The sequence below is a fragment of the Bactrocera dorsalis genome, chromosome 3, assembly GCF_023373825.1.
Source record: "Bactrocera dorsalis isolate Fly_Bdor chromosome 3, ASM2337382v1, whole genome shotgun sequence".
Taxonomy (NCBI): Eukaryota; Metazoa; Arthropoda; class Insecta; order Diptera; family Tephritidae; genus Bactrocera; species Bactrocera dorsalis.
In genome coordinates this window covers 58,227,126-58,246,016 of record NC_064305.1, presented here as the reverse complement: position 1 = coordinate 58,246,016, position 18,891 = coordinate 58,227,126, and the positions used below count along the sequence as shown (strand labels likewise).

The window sequence follows — 18,891 nt, the reverse complement described above, 5'->3', positions numbered from 1 at the left end:
GCAGATTGAAGAAGTCGCACGATAGAGAATCGCCTTGTCTGAAACCTCGTTTGGTATCGAACGGCTTGGGCAGGTTCTTCCCGATTCTGACGGAGCTTTTAGTGTTGCTCAACGTCAGCTTACACAGCCGTATTAGTTTTGCACAGATACCAAATTCAGACATCGCGGTATAAAGGCAGCTCCTTTTCTTGCTGCCAACGGCAGTTTTTAAATCGAAGAAGAGGCGGTGTGTGTCGATTCTCCTTTCCTGATTCTTTTCCAAGATTTGGCGCATCGTGAATATCTGGTCGGTTGTTGTTGATTTTCCAGGTCTAAAGCCACACTGATAAGGTCCAATCAGTTTGTTTAATTTGATAATAATACTAACCACTAATGCACCATATGATTGTTTAAAAGAAGAAGTCCGAATCTCGTTTTGTTATAATCGCACAATTTATTTAACTTTATAGGTATTGCGTACTTATTACTTTTATATGAAACGGATGCCGATGTTAAAAAAGGAATTTAGTACCCAAAATATTTATCGCGTAATATTTATAAGTCAGTGTCGACTTGACCGAAGCGCGCAGGATCTATGTACATATGTATATACTTCGTAGCGAAAGGTACTTTGCGAATAGTGCGTGACGAATTGTTCATGTGTCGATGGGCGAACTGCAGGTGACGAATTATGTAAAACGAATGTGTGAGCTTCCCCGTTGTCCATTCTTTTTGTTGGTTGGGTTGGAATAGGTGTGGGAGTTATTGGTTTTGCTTTGGAGTAGCATCCTGTGATTAATTGCGCTGTAGCATTAGGATGCGCCAGTTTTACCGAGTAGAGGGGGGTGGATGCTTAACTCATTTAAACATCCTGGGCCCCCTAGGCGAATATTTTGCCTAGTATTACGCGTTGTTGCATGTATTTCGGAGTACTTCTGGTAGAGTACCCTAGGGCGCAGAATACGCATAAATGCTAAAAACGGCTTTGGTTTTAAATATATTTGGTATGGTTTAGGTGCGTATGGCTAGGACCTACATATATTTTGCGATTTATTATTATAGTGAACATGTGTATGCGTTGTTTGCTCTTATTACTTTTCTTTGCGGTTATTTAAAATTTCTTATTTTATTGATTTTGTATATCGGTTATATATTCCTTGCTTTTTCTGAAATGGTTTTCATTTTTTTATTTTTATGAAATATAGCGACGCCACGTCTGACTCAGATATGGCCAGAATGCGTGCTCTTTAGCCTTGAGTTTTGAGCTCTGGAATTAGAGGGTTCTTGCGAGAGAGTGGCCGGTTATTGCGAACGGCTTCATTAGAATAATAATTTTTTAAGTGGTATGTTCAAGTTGTACAACAGATTCTCACCAACTACCCTTATGAGAAGCGCTAATGTAGGTGCGATAAGAGCTACCTTTGCTTTTGTTAAGTCTAGGTGCGTCACTGTATCGCATTGGGAGTATGGTGATCTCTTGACTTCCTTTTGATATTGTATGTATTTTGAAAATTTATGAACATGTCGATTTTTCGACTTTTTGATACTATTGTGTATATTTTATGTTTTAGTACATATGCACTAATTTGGCGTTTAGTAGCCCGCCACCGCTCTAGGATTTGTTCAGAATTTTCCGATTTTTCATTATTGGCTAAAGCCATCCTGCGGGGCCTAAAAGTTACGAACATATATTTTGGTTTTTATATTAAGTTGTCAGGGGGAATCTGACTATGTTTTTTCTACCATTATGTGGGGTATTGCAAAATTGTGGCTCTAGTGGTAGTCGTACGACGTACCGGCCATTATTTGATTGAGTAGTTATGGGGGGAAGTTTCCTTAACTTAATTGTGAATTAAGGTATTTGTTTTTATGATACTCAACTTGAGTTGGTATGGTGGTGACTAGTTCTGTGACTAGTCCATTTTGTGCTTCGCTGTGCAGCGTTTGAGATTTTTGTGCCTTTGAGCAGCATGGTGTCTCTTGGCAATTTTTAGTGTTTTGTGTTTCAGGATTTGCTTTTGCAATTAAATCTGTGGTTCTTTGTGTATAAGAGCTTCTTTGGGGTGAGCGAGGATGTCTGCTGTAATGAAGCATTGAATGGTGTCTTTTGTAACAATGTAAGCAATTAAATTTGCTTTTGCAATTTTTAAGTTTATGTGTATGGGACAAGCAGTTTGTACAGAGTCTTTTTGATCTGACAAAGTTGTTCCTTTCGTTTATATTAAGTTTTTTAAACTTTTCGCAAGATTTTAGCTTGTGCCGTCTTGTGCATAGTTCGCATGACGTATGTATTCTTTGTTCGGATGTGAACGATTGTATTTTGTTAAAAATTATGTTTGATTTGTTTTTGTTTCTAGCTTGGGGTCTATCTAAGCTTCTATTTTGGTCGTGTTTAATGTTCTTAGTTTTGATTATTTTTTCTTCTAACCTTTCCGCAATTTCATATTGGGTGGTGAGAAAATCTTTCATTTGTTGCCACGTTGGGCACTTTTTTCGTGATGAGAGCGATTGCTCCCATAGAAGTAACGACTTTTCTGGTAATGCGGCGGTGCAAATATTTACCAGAATTGGGTCCCAGCTGTCTGTGGGAATATTTAGTGTCGATAGAACCGACAAACAATTAGAAACAGTGGATTGTAGGGTTACAAATTCTTCACTTGTTTCTTTCTTGATTTTAGGCAAGTTTAATAGTGTCGTTACTTGCTTATCGACCAATATTCGTTCGTTTTCATAACGTGCTTTAAGAGCTTCCCAAGCAAAATTGAAATTTTCGTCATTGAGAGCGAACTGTTTTACTATTATGCCTGCTTGACCTTTAGTTTTGTATCTGAGGTAATACAATTTTTGCGCTTGTGATAATTGAGGATGGTTTATGTACACGGCCGTGAACATGTCCCGGAAGGACGGCCATTCTTCATAACCTCCGTAAAAGGTTTCTGTGTCACAAGCGGGCAGCTCGAGGTAGATGCCTGAACTTGCCTTTTGAATGTCTATTTGTGGCAGCTCTACTCTACTGTGGGGAGTAGGTGCAATTGCTTTTATTAGCTTTAATTGATCGGAGATCATAGCTTTCGTTTCTTCATACTGGTCTAAGCAGTTTTCGTAAATATCGTAAGCCGATGATTTAAAATTTTGAGGTAGATCTGAATCTTCAGATTCTACTATATCATCATGAGCCGCTTGGAGTCGTGTCCAAAAATTATTAAGATTTATAATTTTGATTTCTAGTAACGATTCCGAGTTTTGAATCGGTGAAGAGGCAAATCTAGTGCAGTATCTTGTTAAACTGTCACTTTCTGAAATAAATTTAATAGCCTGTTTTGAGCGCAAAGCTGCTGCAGGTGTATTTCCATTTTTTCCGTTATTAACCATTTTTATTATATTGTATATTTGTATATTAAAATGCTTTTAAAGATTTTCTCAGTGTAAACTGATTTATGATATTCTAATAGAAGCGAGCAAGTATAATAAATTGAATACTCTTTTGAAGAGTTTTTTTTTTTTTTTTTTTTTTTTGATTTCAGATTATATTTGTAAAAAACGTATTTTTAATAAATATCGTTTGTTATTTATTTGCAATGTTATTGCAACGTTAGTTTTATTTATTTTGTATTTTGAATTGGTAATTACTTTTAAACCGCCTTTTTTTATATATTAAAATATTTGATGTCCGAAATTTCGTATTTAGGTACACCCTAATACTCGGACTTGTATATACATAAGTATGTATGTACTTATGCTTTGTGCTATTGAGAGCTCGTTATAGAGATCAATTCGCTTTGTGCCTAAGTATGCACTAATTGTTTGTTCTAATGTACTATATGCTGGCAAGGAAGATTCCTTACTGTATGTTTGTATATAAATTTTATTATATTTTTTTTGAAAAAGTGAGAGCGAGATTTAAAACGGAATTGAAAAAGTTTTTTTTGCTGTTCTCTTATGTATTAGACCCGCCGTCTAGTATGCAATATAGATATATGTACATATGTACATATATCTGTGTAGGTTATATTCAAGTATATTTTGTTTCTGTTTTTATATTTTCAAATATTTCTTTTCGCAATTATTTTACGGAGTTATGCTTATGCACTTATATAGGTTTGTAACGGGTGATTTTTTTGAGGTTAGGATTTTCATGCATTAGTATTTGACAGATCACGTGGGATTTCAGACATGGTGTCAAAGAGAAAGATGCTCAGTATGCTTTGACATTTCATCATGAATAGACTTACTAACGAGCAACGCTTGCAAATCATTGAATTTTATTACCAAAATCAGTGTTCGGTTCGAAATGTGTTTCGCGCTTTACGTCCGACAAATTTTGTTCAGCGATGAGGCTCATTTCTGGTTGAATGGCTACGTAAATAAGCAAAATTGCCGCATTTGGGGTGAAGAGCAACCAGAAGCCGTTCAAGAACTGCCCATGCATCCCGAAAAATGCACTGTTTGGTGTGGTTTGTACGCTGGTGGAATCATTGGACCGTATTTTTTCAAAGATGCTGTTGGACGCAACGTTACGGTGAATGGCGATCGCTATCGTTCGATGCTAACAAACTTTTTGTTGCCAAAAATGGAAGAACTGAACTTGGTTGACATGTGGTTTCAACAAGATGGCGCTACATGCCACACAGCTCGCGATTCTATGGCCATTTTGAGGGAAAACTTCGGACAACAATTCATCTCAAGAAATGGACCCGTAAGTTGGCCACCAAGATCATGCGATTTAACGCCTTTAGACTATTTTTTGTGGGGCTACGTCAAGTCTAAAGTCTACAGAAATAAGCCAGCAACTATTCCAGCTTTGGAAGACAACATTTCCGAAGAAATTCGGGCTATTCCGGCCGAAATGCTCGAAAAAATTGCCCAAAATTGGACTTTCCGAATGGACCACCTAAGACGCAGCCGCGGTCAACATTTAAATGAAATTATCTTCAAAAAGTAAATGTCATGAACCAATCTAACGTTTCAAATAAAGAACCGATGAGATTTTGCAAATTTTATGGGTTTTTTTTTTAAAAAAAGTTATCAAGCTCTTAAAAAATCACCCTTTATATACATATGTATGTATGCAAATTTATGTGCGATTAATTTATTTTGCTCTCTTTTCTAGTTATATTTTCGATTTGCCTTCGCTTTTTTGTTTTAACTCACTCCTGGTTATTGCTTTATTGAGCATAAGGAGTATTGCCGGAAAATATTGCAAGTTAATACTTGAACGTTTTTTGTTGTTGAGATATTTTGTGTGTTTTAACACAACTCTAAGTATTTATCGGCATCAATAATTCGTTATATATATTACCAACCTGTTTTGTTTGTTAGCAGTATTGCGCGTTTTACCGGAAAATAAACCGAACTAAAACAGTTTGGTGATAGGTTTTTTGTTTTTATTTTTTTTTTTTTTTTTTTTTTTTAGTCTACCAACGGAATTTTGGTTAGAAACACAAATTTAATTTTGTGCTTTTGGAACATACATAAAGCGAATAAATATTAAAAGGGATCGATACAACTCACTTTGATTTCCGCCAGGGGTTTTGGGGACTATGAGTGTATGTATGTAGATATTTGTACGTGCGTGTGCTTGTGCTTGACCCTTTGGCTTTTTCTTCCAGTCCTTGCAGTGCTTGTTGTTGTTTTCAGTTTCTGTTGGGTTAATTCGCGCCCGCTCTTTGCAGTTATGTATTTTGTTGGGATTCGCGCCCGCAAAATATTATTTTAGCTTTGTATTTCGCGCCCGCTCTTTTATTGTAGTTTTATTGTTTTTCACTGTTTTGTTTTTTTTTTTTGTATATTTGTCTAACGTCTTTTTTATCGAATTGAAATTTTTTTTTCTTGTTAGTTATTATGTTTCGCACTGCACTTTTATGGGTGTTTGTATGTATATATGTATGTATTTATTTTACTGATCGCGCCCGCTTTATGTTTTTTGTGTCTGTAAAGTGTTATATATTTTGTTTTCGTAAGTTTATGTTTTTGTCACCGCAGTTTTGTTTATTGCATCCATACATGTGTATATTCATATATGTATTTTTGCCGAGTCACCACACTTTTTTGCTTTTTGTTTTGTATGTTACTTTTGTTTTTTAAGCTTTTTTGTTTGTTTATATATTTTTTTTGTTCGCCACTGCACTTCTACCGCGCTGCACCAGATATTGTTTTATTTTATTTTTTGTGGTTCGTCTTGTGACTGTAAATTTGTAGTGCCTGTCTTTTAGGCTCGAAGGACCATGTTTAATTTGATAATAATACTAACCACTAATGCACCATATGATTGTTTAAAAGAAGAAGTCCGAATCTCGTTTTGTTATAATCGCACAATTTATTTAACTTTATAGGTATTGCGTACTTATTACTTTTATATGAAACGGATGCCGATGTTAAAAAAGGAATTTAGTACCCAAAATATTTATCGCGTAATATTTATAAGTCAGTGTCGACTTGACCGAAGCGCGCAGGATCTATGTACATATGTATATACTTCGTAGCGAAAGGTACTTTGCGAATAGTGCGTGACGAATTGTTCATGTGTCGATGGGCGAACTGCAGGTGACGAATTATGTAAAACGAATGTGTGAGCTTCCCCGTTGTCCATTCTTTTTGTTGGTTGGGTTGGAATAGGTGTGGGGAGTTATTGGTTTTGCTTTGGAGTAGCATCCTGTGATTAATTGCGCTGTAGCATTAGGATGCGCCAGTTTTACCGAGTAGAGGGGGGTGGATGCTTAACTCATTTAAACACAGTTTGTTGACGGTGGGCTTTAATCATTCACACAATACGCTCGATAGAAACTTATACGCGATTGGGGAATCGGGTTCGTCTTCTCCTTGCGTTATACATTCACTGCCATTCAGCAGTGAACAACATGATCCATCTGGTTGGTGGCTTTTCGATCCGGAGGCAGACAGATAGCTTGAAGTATTTTCTTGTGCTAGAATCTGGGACTATAGATAGCCATATTTCGGGCCCCGGCGATGTCGATCGTTAAACTCGCCAAGCACGATTTTGACATCGTGGCGGGGGCAGCTCTCATAGCTTATTGCCTTATTTCGTTTGCCATGTTCGTCATAAGAAGGGGGGTCTCTCATCCAAAGCTAGCGCACAACCCCCTGTACGGGATGTTTCACCTTCTCACACCCACTCGCCTTCAAACGGAAATGTTTAGGCTACCCAGAAGATACTTGGTCAAAGACCGGAAGTCGTGAGCATGAGCCATATGTAACATAATCGTTTCTGGCCACTCCCAAGAGAATGGCGATTCAGAAAACTTTCCTCACCTGCGTGAACTTCTACACATGACTTTATAGTTTTAACCTAAATCGCATCAGGAGATTGAATTTACCGCATTAGCAATGCCTTTTCATCCCCTTAATGGGAAATACCAACAAAATTTAGATTATGAGTCTTTTACAAATATCACTCAGACAAAAGGAAATAATCATATGTCGAATTTATGTCCACATATAAAGATTTTAATTAATGACATGACATAGAAGTATTCTCAACAACTATTATTGGCATTATAAATCAAATCTCATGGCTATACCATCATAAATCCGCATAGAATTTAATTTAATATATAAACATACTTAAATTTGCCATACGAACACCCTAAATAGCTTGAGAAATGGATTTCATTAATTTATTGTGCGATATTTGCTTCAGAGTCTGCAAACTGAAAGGTCATTACCATATTGCGAAAATTATTTATCTAAAGGGTTCTGGCATCTTAAATTTATTGATATTTATAATTTATTATCAATACTATTATCTATTCGAACGCAGTTTTCTTGCCGCCATTTTATGGATCGAAAATTATGGGTTTTAAGTGTAAACAGCGAAAAAGTGCTTTCTGAAAACAGTCCTGAAGTCGTATTTCAGGTTACGCCTCCTCAAAAAGAGAATACGTGATTTTGAAAAGCTCGTGTTGCCATGCTTGTTAACGGATTTGTTTAAAATTTTGTCAGTGTATTCATTAAGGTTTGTCATTTTATCATGTCGCGTTTGACTTGGGTATTGAGCGCGGTACATCGCAGATGGTACGTTGAGTCCAATTTTCGATGACTCGTTCGAGCATTTCGACTGGTAACTGGCGAATGATACGCGTGATATTTTGCTCCAAGGCCTGAATCGAAGCCTGGTCGCCCGCATAGCCCTTAGACTTTACATAAATCCACAGGAAAAAATGTAGCGGTGTGATATCACACTAACTTGTTGGCCAATAGACCAGCCAAAGGCGTGAAATTATCTGCTCACCGAAGTGTTCTCTCAATGAATCCACTGAATGATGTGATGTGTGAAAGGCAGCGCCATCTTATTGAAACCAAACTTCGCCGAAATCACGTGATTCAATTTCAGACATCAAAGAGTCACCGCCATCATTTTTAAAGAAATATGGATCGACGATTCCGCCGGCCCACAAAACAGACCAAACCGTTGTTTTTTCTAGATGGAATGGCTGCTCTTGAATCTCCTCAGGTTTCTCTTCGTTCCAAATTAGACAATTTTGCTTATTTACATATTTACAGTTGAGCCTTAGTCGCTTGGTCGCTTAGGAAGGTTAAGCGGCTTCAGTTCTTGCACAAGCTACATTTTGTATGCTTTCAATTTAATATCTCAATGTAAATTGCGCGAAGTCGAAGTTCACACATCAGTTCGAGTTGTTGCGAATGGCGTCGAATCGACTCTTCACGGTCTTCGTGTACACTCTCGGCTACGGCTGCTATATTTTCCTCGTCTATACCTTACGTTGTTTTCTGCACTGGTCTAACGGTCGTTTTTTATGCAATAATGAATGTTGGATCTCAAGGAGGTACACAGTGGGCGAGTGGGCCTCTCTAGCGGCATTTAATTCAAATTTTCAAATTTGAAAAAGCGTTAATTTTTTCACGAATCGATAACAGATGCTTTGATTAGATTTTTGGCGGTTTTTTATAAGCTCTACGATCAGCTGATCATCAGCTGTGAGCTGTCAAACACAAAATATGTTTTAGCAAGTGCTTTACAATATTTTTTCTTTGTTGTGCGCATTGATTTCGAGCTCCTTGGAAATTTACAATTTTTACTTGTTTTATTAGAAGTGTGGCTTTTTATTAACTTCAAGGTATGTATTACATAAAAAATCAGTGTTTGTGACCGGTATGTAAATGTGTTGTTCATAAAACGTAGTGGTAATTAAGTGTATTAACAACTAGCCCGCACTAGTGTGCACCTGTCGTTCGTGGAGTAGAAGTTACAACATTCGCACGGATTAGGTCTAACTCTTTTTTTAGCTGGAAGTATGAGTCATTGTGCGTCCAAAATGTGTAATATGAACTGCTATTACCTGCTAACCTTTAAATCATGGCACTTTTTAGGAACAATGTCGGTAGCAAAACGGGTACTTTTTTTAGTATGGCATGAAGAAGCGATCCCAAGCAATAAGTTCCTCACCATGGAAAACTTTGTATTTGGTACTGTTCTCAAAAACCTTAAATTTAGTCAGGAGGAGCAGTACGAGATTGGCAAAAAGCTGCGAAATTTTACTAGTAAGCTTGTAGAAAAGTGGAAAAACTGTAGAAGAAATAAGGTTTTTTTTTGAAAACAAAAACCAGGAATGGCTAGACACGCCGTTAGTATTGATTGAAAGATCATCTTCCGAAATTATTGGACGTCCACAAAAAGATATTTCGGAGTGTCGCCATCAGATGTGCCATCAGAAGCATTGTTGGTAGCTGCAAGCTGCAGCTTGTATAAAGGTGGAAAACGTAGTGCTTCACAGGTGGTATCAATGCTAAACGCCGACGAAGAGTTTAGCGGTAAGATTTTGAAAACTATGAGTACCCCTCAGCGTCTACCGACAAAACTTTCTGATGAAAAAGCACTGTCAAAGAGAGCCGCTAAAGGGCAAAACGCCGATATATATCCATGCTACGACAAACTGCGTTGTGCGAAAAAAAAATGCTATCCTAGTGTCATCACGGTCACTGATCATTTCGCTGAAGTACCATTACAAAGCTTAGTAGACCATACGATTGCTAGGATTATTGAAGCACACCCGGATAGTTTTTAAAACCATATTGAAAACAACAATAACACCCAATTAACTGCTACCTACAAATGGGGTTGTGATGGCCATTCTATCAAACATACCAATACAAAAGTGGCAAGCTCGTGGTGCTGACAAGGATGTCGTTGAACAAAATAAAAGAAGTATTCAGCAGAAGCTAAGGGAAGAAATGCATTTGTTGGTGGATATACCAATAGCTGGTACTGGCAGCACGAACAACGGAAACACTGCAGGGAGGTTTTTCCAACAACCAAATTTGGCTGCTCATATAACAGGAGTAAGCTATGATTTAATATATCGATTTAGCGTAATCTTACGAGCATTGGCTTGTGGATACGACATAAATTCGGACGCATTTGGATCTTACGCATTGGAAACTGCCGAAATTTTTGTTAAAGCATACTCCTGGTTTTACATGCCATCGTCTGTTTACAGAATTTTAATTCATGGAGGAGGTATAATAAACCATTTTTCCCTTCCGATTGGTATGATGTCCGAAGAAGCTCTTGAAGCCAGGAACAAGGACTATCGAAACATACGCGAGAGCAATACAAGAAAAAATTCTAAGAAAAATACAATGGAAGATATCATAAATGCTTTATTAGTTTCGTCTGACCCTTTGATATCTTCATTGTCAAATGGGTCTTCAATTTCGACTGCAAAAAATATTATTATGGACGATGCTGTTAAGAGCTTGCTTTTAATGAATCATCTAGATATGCCTGATTCTGATTCCGAAGATAATTTTGATTCATAAAATTTGTTTATTGAAGGTAAAAAAAAAAAAATTTCAAATAAAAAAAAAATAAAAAAAATTTAAAAATTAAAAAAAATAATTTTTTTTTTTTTAAAAATTCTATGACTTTTTTCTGAGCTGTGAAAAAAAACCGTCTGAAGATATCTTTTTTCCTTTAGAAGTTATTAATTAAATGCCGCTAACGAGGCCCAATCGCCCACTGTGCGGTAGGCCGATAATGTTGATCAAAAGTTGAGCAAAGCGCGTGAAAAACATTCCTGACAGAACGTAAATTTTCGTTATTAAGTTTAAGGATTTGTGTATATTGTTCAAGAAGGTCTCTCCATGATGAAATGCCTAATAATATTGAACAAAAAAAATTACAGCGTGAAACGGCTCATGCGTAATCTGTCAAAAAAGCTATCTCTGTTTGTATCACCCGTTAATTAAACATATAACCAATAAGAACTTCTTTCTTCTGCTGCAGAAAGACGAACTAAATACGACAACTAGGTAAGTATAGTACTTATATCTTTTCTTTCTGGTGTTATACAAAATTTAGCGTTTAGGAACTCTATTGGACCTACTTTTTGAACTCCAGTTTTGAGACATACTGATATGCTTCCTTGCAGCTAGTAGGTATTATTCCAAATACCTATAAAAATATAATTTAGAAGTTCAAGACAAGTCAATTGAGGGATCCTCAACCCCCTGACGCTTGAACTCAGAAAAGAAAAATAATCTCACACAAACTTTTTTATAAAAAGAAGATAAAACAAATTTATTTAGCAAAGCTCTGTTTTACATTATATAATATGGTGATTGTGTGTATATACGTATGGTACATTTCTTTTTTCAGGCAAGATTGCCAACGCGGTGTTGATATTCCGCCATTCGATGTTCTGGTATTTACATGTGTATTTGTGTATTTGTGTGTCAGTGTATTAGGTATTTAACAAATTTTGTATTTGGGTGTATATATACAAGATTTAGATGAAAAACTCTAGTATTTAAATATTAAAATAAATATTTATTCGCCAGTCATCATTTCCATGAATTCTGAAATGAGAAAAGTAAAACGAAAGAAAATTAACATCCGAATTTATGGCCAGCAGCGATATTAAATTAAAGAAAATTATTTTCTCTTCGTTCAAATTTATGTGCACAACATAGGAACTAATAAAAATGCTATATATTTAAACATAAGTATGTGGTTCTTCGCTGAAAGCAGCAATATGTGCTCAGTTCCCTCCCACGCAAGCACTCGCAGTTCACGACACAGCCACACATACAAACTAGAAATATTGTTATGGAATGTTAAAAATAAAACTCGATTCCAAGCAGCACACACACACATAGATATACACTAAATTAAAAATGTTCCATAAGAAAAGTGATATGAAGAGCATAAATGGTTTTTGATTTTATTCGCCGAGGTTTTTTATAAAAAGATTATTTTCTTTTAGCAACTGATTATAATTTTATAGCTGAGCATTTTTATCCAAGACACGGCCATGGCTGACGTGCACTGGTTCTAGTCGAATTTCGAAATTTTAGAATCTTTTCTTTGGTGGCTATTGACTGCCGGGCAAATTATACATACATATTTATGTGAGCGTGTGCATTTTGTTTTGATTTTAAATACCAAAATAATTTTCTAAAGCATTTCAAAACACTTGCCCTCTGTTTATCATTAATATGTCTGGCAACGACAAATGGTAATCACCGCTTTCACTCACATTTTTATGGTTAGGTAATTAAATATTGTTTTCGAAATTCTAAATACGTAAACCAGACAAGTGCTGATTTCGGTGATCAGTGGGAGCCAGGGTATAGAATTTTTAAATATTTAAGTTTTTAAAATATTTAAAATAATTCATTAGATTTTTCTTAAGAACTGTATAGAGATATTCGAACTGTAAATAATACTTTTAAGGTTATTAGCTTAGGTTTTCTTCACAAAAATTTCTTCGGTTCCACATCTCTTACTGCCGACGGAAAATGAAAATGCCTCTAAAGACCTTTTGAAGCTGATTGGACTTAAGGTCCAGCACCATGATACTAATAAACTCATCCATTTCGAGTATTATATCTGATATTCATATTTTAGTCGATAGTTTCTAAATCCAAAAGTTACAACTATAATGATCAATAATTCTCAACTACTACTACCTTTAAATTTAGTAAACTCGAAAAATAGTGCAAAAGTCTTAATATTACTGCTTATCCATTATATATATGTTCAGAAAACTATATAGCCTTAAAAGCTTCGCGCCCGTAAGAAATTGTCCCCAGTCTCTCGCTTTCACTTTCACTACTGCTGCCTATACTTGAAAATATTTCGCATGTTCAACGGCTGATTTGATAAAAAATCTTGAGCTATAATTTTAGTCTATAAATTATCTCTAAGATTTTGAAACTTTGAACACTCAAATGGTTTTCGAGTACAGCTAGGAGCAGTGAAAGTGAAAGAGCAAGAGATTGTGAATAATTTCTTTCGGCCCCGGAGCTTTTAAGAAGACCGGCACTTTCGAAAACAAAGTTGTCCAAATTTGTTTCTCCAACAATTCCCAACAATCATCATCGGACCCCAGTTTTCTATCTACGGCCCCGGCTATACGTAAGATATGCCAACCCTGTAGAAAAATTTGCCTGAAACTATACTAGTCAGCTTCAATATATAGCATACTAACGGGTGATATTTTTGAGGTTAGGATTTTCATGCATTAGTATTTGACAGATCACGTGGGATTTCAGACATGGTGTCAAAGAGAAAGATGCTCAGTATGCTTTGACATTTCATCATGAATAGACTTACTAACGAGCAACGCTTGCAAATCATTGAATTTTATTACCAAAATCAGTGTTCGGTTCGAAATGTGTTTCGCGCTTTTTTTTGTTCAGCGATGAGGCTCATTTCTGGTTGAATGGCTACGTAAATAAGCAAAATTGCCGCATTTGGGGTGAAGAGCAACCAGAAGCCGTTCAAGAACTGCCCATGCATCCCGAAAAATGCACTGTTTGGTGTGGTTTGTACGCTGGTGGAATCATTGGACCGTATTTTTTCAAAGATGCTGTTGGACGCAACGTTACGGTGAATGGCGATCGCTATCGTTCGATGCTAACAAACTTTTTGTTGCCAAAAATGGAAGAACTGAACTTGGTTGACATGTGGTTTCAACAAGATGGCGCTACATGCCACACAGCTCGCGATTCTATGGCCATTTTGAGGGAAAACTTCGGACAACAATTCATCTCAAGAAATGGACCCGTAAGTTGGCCACCAAGATCATGCGATTTAACGCCTTTAGACTATTTTTTGTGGGGCTACGTCAAGTCTAAAGTCTACAGAAATAAGCCAGCAACTATTCCAGCTTTGGAAGACAACATTTCCGAAGAAATTCGGGCTATTCCGGCCGAAATGCTCGAAAAAGTTGCCCAAAATTGGACTTTCCGAATGGACCACCTAAGACGCAGCCGCGGTCAACATTTAAATGAAATTATCTTCAAAAAGTAAATGTCATGAACCAATCTAACGTTTCAAATAAAGAACCGATGAGATTTTGCAAATTTTATGCGTTTTTTTTTTTTTTTTTAAGTTATCAAGCTCTTAAAAAATCACCCTTTATATATGACTTTTATCATCATTCTATCAATCTTTTGTTGAAACTTCGAAATATGGTCGATGTGGCAAGTATTGCCACTTTTCTTGTGCTCTTTGTTATTGTTGTGTTTCTTTGAAACTAGCTGTATCTAAGCAAACTTCAAGCGCTAAACATAGAGCAAATCAAAATCTCCGAAACCCCAAAACGGCGCCTCGTTCCCACGTCAGTGTCAAAAGATTTATCAGTTGTCAAAACAAAAAAAAAACAAAATTGAGAAAATATCGGCTAGATTTCAATGCTGGCATGAAGCCAAAATTTACTCGAAAAATAATATTTCAAATATTTATGCCACGCACTCGAAATAACTTCCAATGGCGCACTTATTTAGGGTAACTATTTAAAAAATAAAATAAATACGTGAGAATTATGCTAATTAGTTCGTCTCTTTGGATTGACTGCAAACAAATTGCCTTTGACACGCACTTCTGATTTCAACATTTATTTAGAAAATTATGTTTGAGACTACAAGTTTTTGCAAACTATGAACTGAAAGCTCAATTAATAGCCGATGATAAAAATTTTAATGTAAAAAATCGAATAAGTGTTATCACATTATGATTTGAACAATAAGCCAAGAGAATGTCATTATATTAGGTAGGATACATTTTACCGCTATGTTTGAAAAGTTAAGCTAAGGCGGCGCAGGCGTAAAAATTGTTGACTTCAGTTTGCCTACAAAAAGTGTCAGTGTCTGAATTAATCGGTGTCTTCGAAAATGCTGTTCACAATGAACCTTAATCGAACCGATCTCAACCAAACTAAATAACGATATTAACGCCGTTGTTTGGGTTAGGTGACTTGTCTACTAAATTTAGATATGGTTTTGTGCGCAAAAAAGGCATTTCTTTAACTTAACCCTAAATCCGCTATCAGTAGAATTGGAGCAAATCGATGCTCCCGTATCCTCTTGTGGTTAACTACTAGATAGCTGGGCTTTGCAGGAGCTTGACCAGCTCTAAGCTATCATCGATACGCTGTTACAAAAGCCTTTTAGTCCAAGATCGATCGCAAAGGATCTAGTGATGTCTTTGCCCTCAGTAAGCCTAGTTGTGGGGCTTAAACAGGCCATTGCTCTGTTAGTGTCCACGCAGAAAGGCTGGGAATCCTACCAGACACCATTTGCGGGAGCTTTATGGAAGGAAACTAGGTGGAAACAACTCAACACTTACTTAGTCTAGTAGTCTAGACAGCAGTCTAACCTGAACTTATTATATAAATAAATTTTAGATTGAAAAGTTAATCCAGACAATCCAATTATTATTTTAAGCAATAGAATTATCACTATGGGGAACAGTCAAGAAGACATCTAGATTATTTTTGATTCGAGAATAATAGACTTTACTAAACTACCTGATATGGACACAAAAGAAAGTTCTGCAGCAAATGAAATTTTGATATGAATACGATCATAATGATTTCCACTGTTTTTCGAATTATTTATACGCGAACTAGTCCCTCAGATTTTCAGATATCTCTAGAAATTTTGAACACCCTTTTCTCTCCAAAAAGCTGCTCCTTTGTCGGGATCTTCAATATCGTTCAACTATACAAGCTGAACGATCAAGGCCTTGTGTAGGCATTTTTTTGACGAGATATCTTTATGAAATTTGGCTCAAATTATCGTTTAAGGCAACAGCACAATCTCAGACGAAATTGTTCAGATCGAACCACTATAGCATACAGCGACCATTCTATAGCATATAGCTGTCATGCAAGCTGAACGATCAACATCAATTTCTCGTATGAAAACTGCTTCATTTGTGAAGGCTATTCTAGCTTTGGAACAACCGAAGTTAACGGTTTTTTCTTCTTTTCATTTCCTTCTTCACTTTTTTTTTCACTTCCTTTTCCACTTAAGCCACTGTAAAGATCTTTAAATATCTTTTTGGGGTCTATTCTTAAATTCACTCATTCTTTAAGAACCCTAGATTGATTTGTTTACTTTCACCATACATAACGTTCTCTCTCACAATTAACTCTCTTTCACATGCATAAACCACAAAACTTCACTTTTTACTGCAAACACAAGCCGCACTTACCATCGAAATCTACGGTGCCGGAGCCATCAGAATCGATTTCCTCAATCATGATGTCCAACTCCTCATCGGTCAGCTGATCGTCCAATTCGCGCAAGATTTCGCGCAAGCAAGAGGTGGGAATATAACCATTGCCTTGTTTGTCGTACAGACGGAAGGCTTCACGCAACTCCTTTTGCATGGCTTCATCATCTTCCTCAACGATGAATTTGGCGGCAAGCTGCACGAATTCCTCAAATTCCAAGCGACCAGACTCTGTGTGGCAGCGAGAAAATAAATGTTATTTCAATACACTTAAACTTCAGTTTAAACATTAGCGGACACTCACTGTCTTCATCGACTTCATCGATGAGTTCCTCCAAGATCTTCTTGTCGAAGGGCTGACCCATAAGGCGCAGGATATCAGCGACCATTTCAGTTGAGATGCTGCCGCATTTTTGGTGATCGAAACTGTTGAAGGCCTTCTGCAACACGGCGATTTGCTCGGGAGTCAGATCCTCATCCTGCAGTAAGGATAATAATTGCAAGTTAATGAAATTGCGATCGCAAAAAAACGTTTGAAATAATTGCAGCTGCTAACTGTTAATTTAAAAAGTTGAGTATTTTATTGTTTTGCTGGCGTACCATGATGTCTTGCTAGAAATTCTGTGTGTTGCAATGCGGACCGAATTCAAAAACAGAATGATTGCAACGACAAACGCCGTCTTACATTTGCTGTGAAAATCTGCGCGCTTTTCACTTTTCCAAATTTTTTCTTACATGCTTTTTTTTACATTTTGTGCTATTTTCGAATTCATTCTTATGCTTTTAATAGAATTTTATAATGGTTTTTGAATTTCACATGGACGTTATCAGCACGCATGAATGCAATGCACCCACACAGGCGCGCGACTTTTATTTGTAAACTCATTTCATTTCCAAAAAAAAATGTAAGAAACAAAAATATTCTAGCGAAGAAACCTGTTTTCGAAGGTGTGAACAACATTTCACACGAAATTTATGATTTGCGCTCATTTTAATTAATTAATAAATTAGGTAGTAAAAAATTGATATTCTTTCCGCTTTCACTCACAATAAATGTATCACTCATATTGGCTGGGCGGTGTGTTTGCGGTGATGTCCGGTGAATGTGTTTGGTTGTTTTTGATTTGAATTCTCAAATTTGACTTTTATTTTGCCTCACAGACGGACAATTGGCCTCTTCAGCGTGCGCTACTCAACTGAAATTAGTTCAACAAATTAGTTTTGACTACAAAAAGTTTTAAAAACATCTAAATCGTTTAGTGTAAAAGTGGCCAACAACAACTGCCGCACATAAATTATATACATACATACATATCTAAACACTTCACGCCACCTATTTAGTGCTATTGAGTACTACAAGCGACCAGAAGTATTCACTGATAAAATTCTCACACCCGAAAGCAACCGCTCGCCCCGCTCCCTCGTTCGGTTGGTTCGCGGTTGGCAGTTGTACAACAAAAATGTCTGACACAATCACCCACATAGCGGACGTACACCATAAAGCCACCAATAAACATCCATTCGAACGCCCGCACAGGATCTCACCCGCATACGTATGCGGTCGTTACACACACACACGCCATATACATACACATACACACAAACGAATGCAGTTTCGCACGCCCCATAAAAATTTCCAAACGACAGCCATAACAAAGGCGCACACACAGGCGCACTTAAGTGATGGCTTTCATCGGTTTCGCGGCAACGCGCTCCGCAGAAATATCAACGGCAGCCAAAGTGTGGAAAAGTCAAACGAAAGGCCGCAATCACAGCAAATGCCACAACAACAACGCCAGAAAAAGCAAAAACAAAAGAAGCGTTGGTGTTAACCGCATATACAAATGGAATTTACATACATATATACAAATATATGGACAATAAAAATTGTTTCCGATGCGCAAACAACGATTACAATAACAACAATGTATATTTTGTGAAAAACACTGTAAAATCGTTGGATTCTCCACTGTACTGTATTGTATAAATTTATCCAAGATATTTTGTAGTGGTTTGCGAAGCTTAACGAAATCAAGATGAAATAAATATTTATACAATTTCCATACACTGCGAGAAAATATTTTCACAAATTGGGCGGTTCATTGATAAATCTAATTTTTGTAGTCCGAGAGAATAAGTCGAAAAGAAGGAGAAATGCCCTCATTAGATGCGCTTCTTACTCTTCTTTATTGGTGTAGACACCACTTATGCAGTTATGGCCGAGTTTACAACAGCGCACCAGTCGTTGTTCCTTTTCGCTGTTTGGGGTCAATTGGAGATTTTATGTGTAATCAGGAACGAATGCGGAGACTGTTGGAGATCATTAGATGTGCTAATGATGCGAAATATAAAATAATTTATTACCCATACGTTATTTCCTCTTCAAATGCAGCCTTTTCTTTAGTCTTAAT

General features: G+C 36.7%; 1 protein-coding gene across 2 annotated transcripts; it reads right to left on the bottom strand.

Annotated features, from left to right (window-relative positions):
* Positions 1-11,508: 11,508 nt before the first annotated feature.
* Positions 11,509-17,687, bottom strand: LOC105233887 (troponin C). Of its 2 annotated transcripts, none has more exons than XM_011216057.4 (4): positions 17,529-17,687; positions 16,785-16,959; positions 16,460-16,711; positions 11,509-11,814 (listed from the first exon to the last, which is right to left on the bottom strand). In XM_011216057.4, the coding sequence occupies exons 1-4, from the start codon at positions 17,544-17,546 to the stop codon at positions 11,786-11,788; spliced, it is 474 nt and encodes a 157-aa protein (XP_011214359.1). In that variant the 5' UTR covers positions 17,547-17,687; the 3' UTR covers positions 11,509-11,785. The 2 variants fall into 2 exon arrangements, with proteins under 2 accessions (XP_011214359.1, XP_011214360.1); XM_011216058.4 differs by lacking the exon at positions 17,529-17,687 and adding an exon at positions 17,081-17,237.
* Between the last annotated feature and the right edge of the window lie 1,204 nt (positions 17,688-18,891).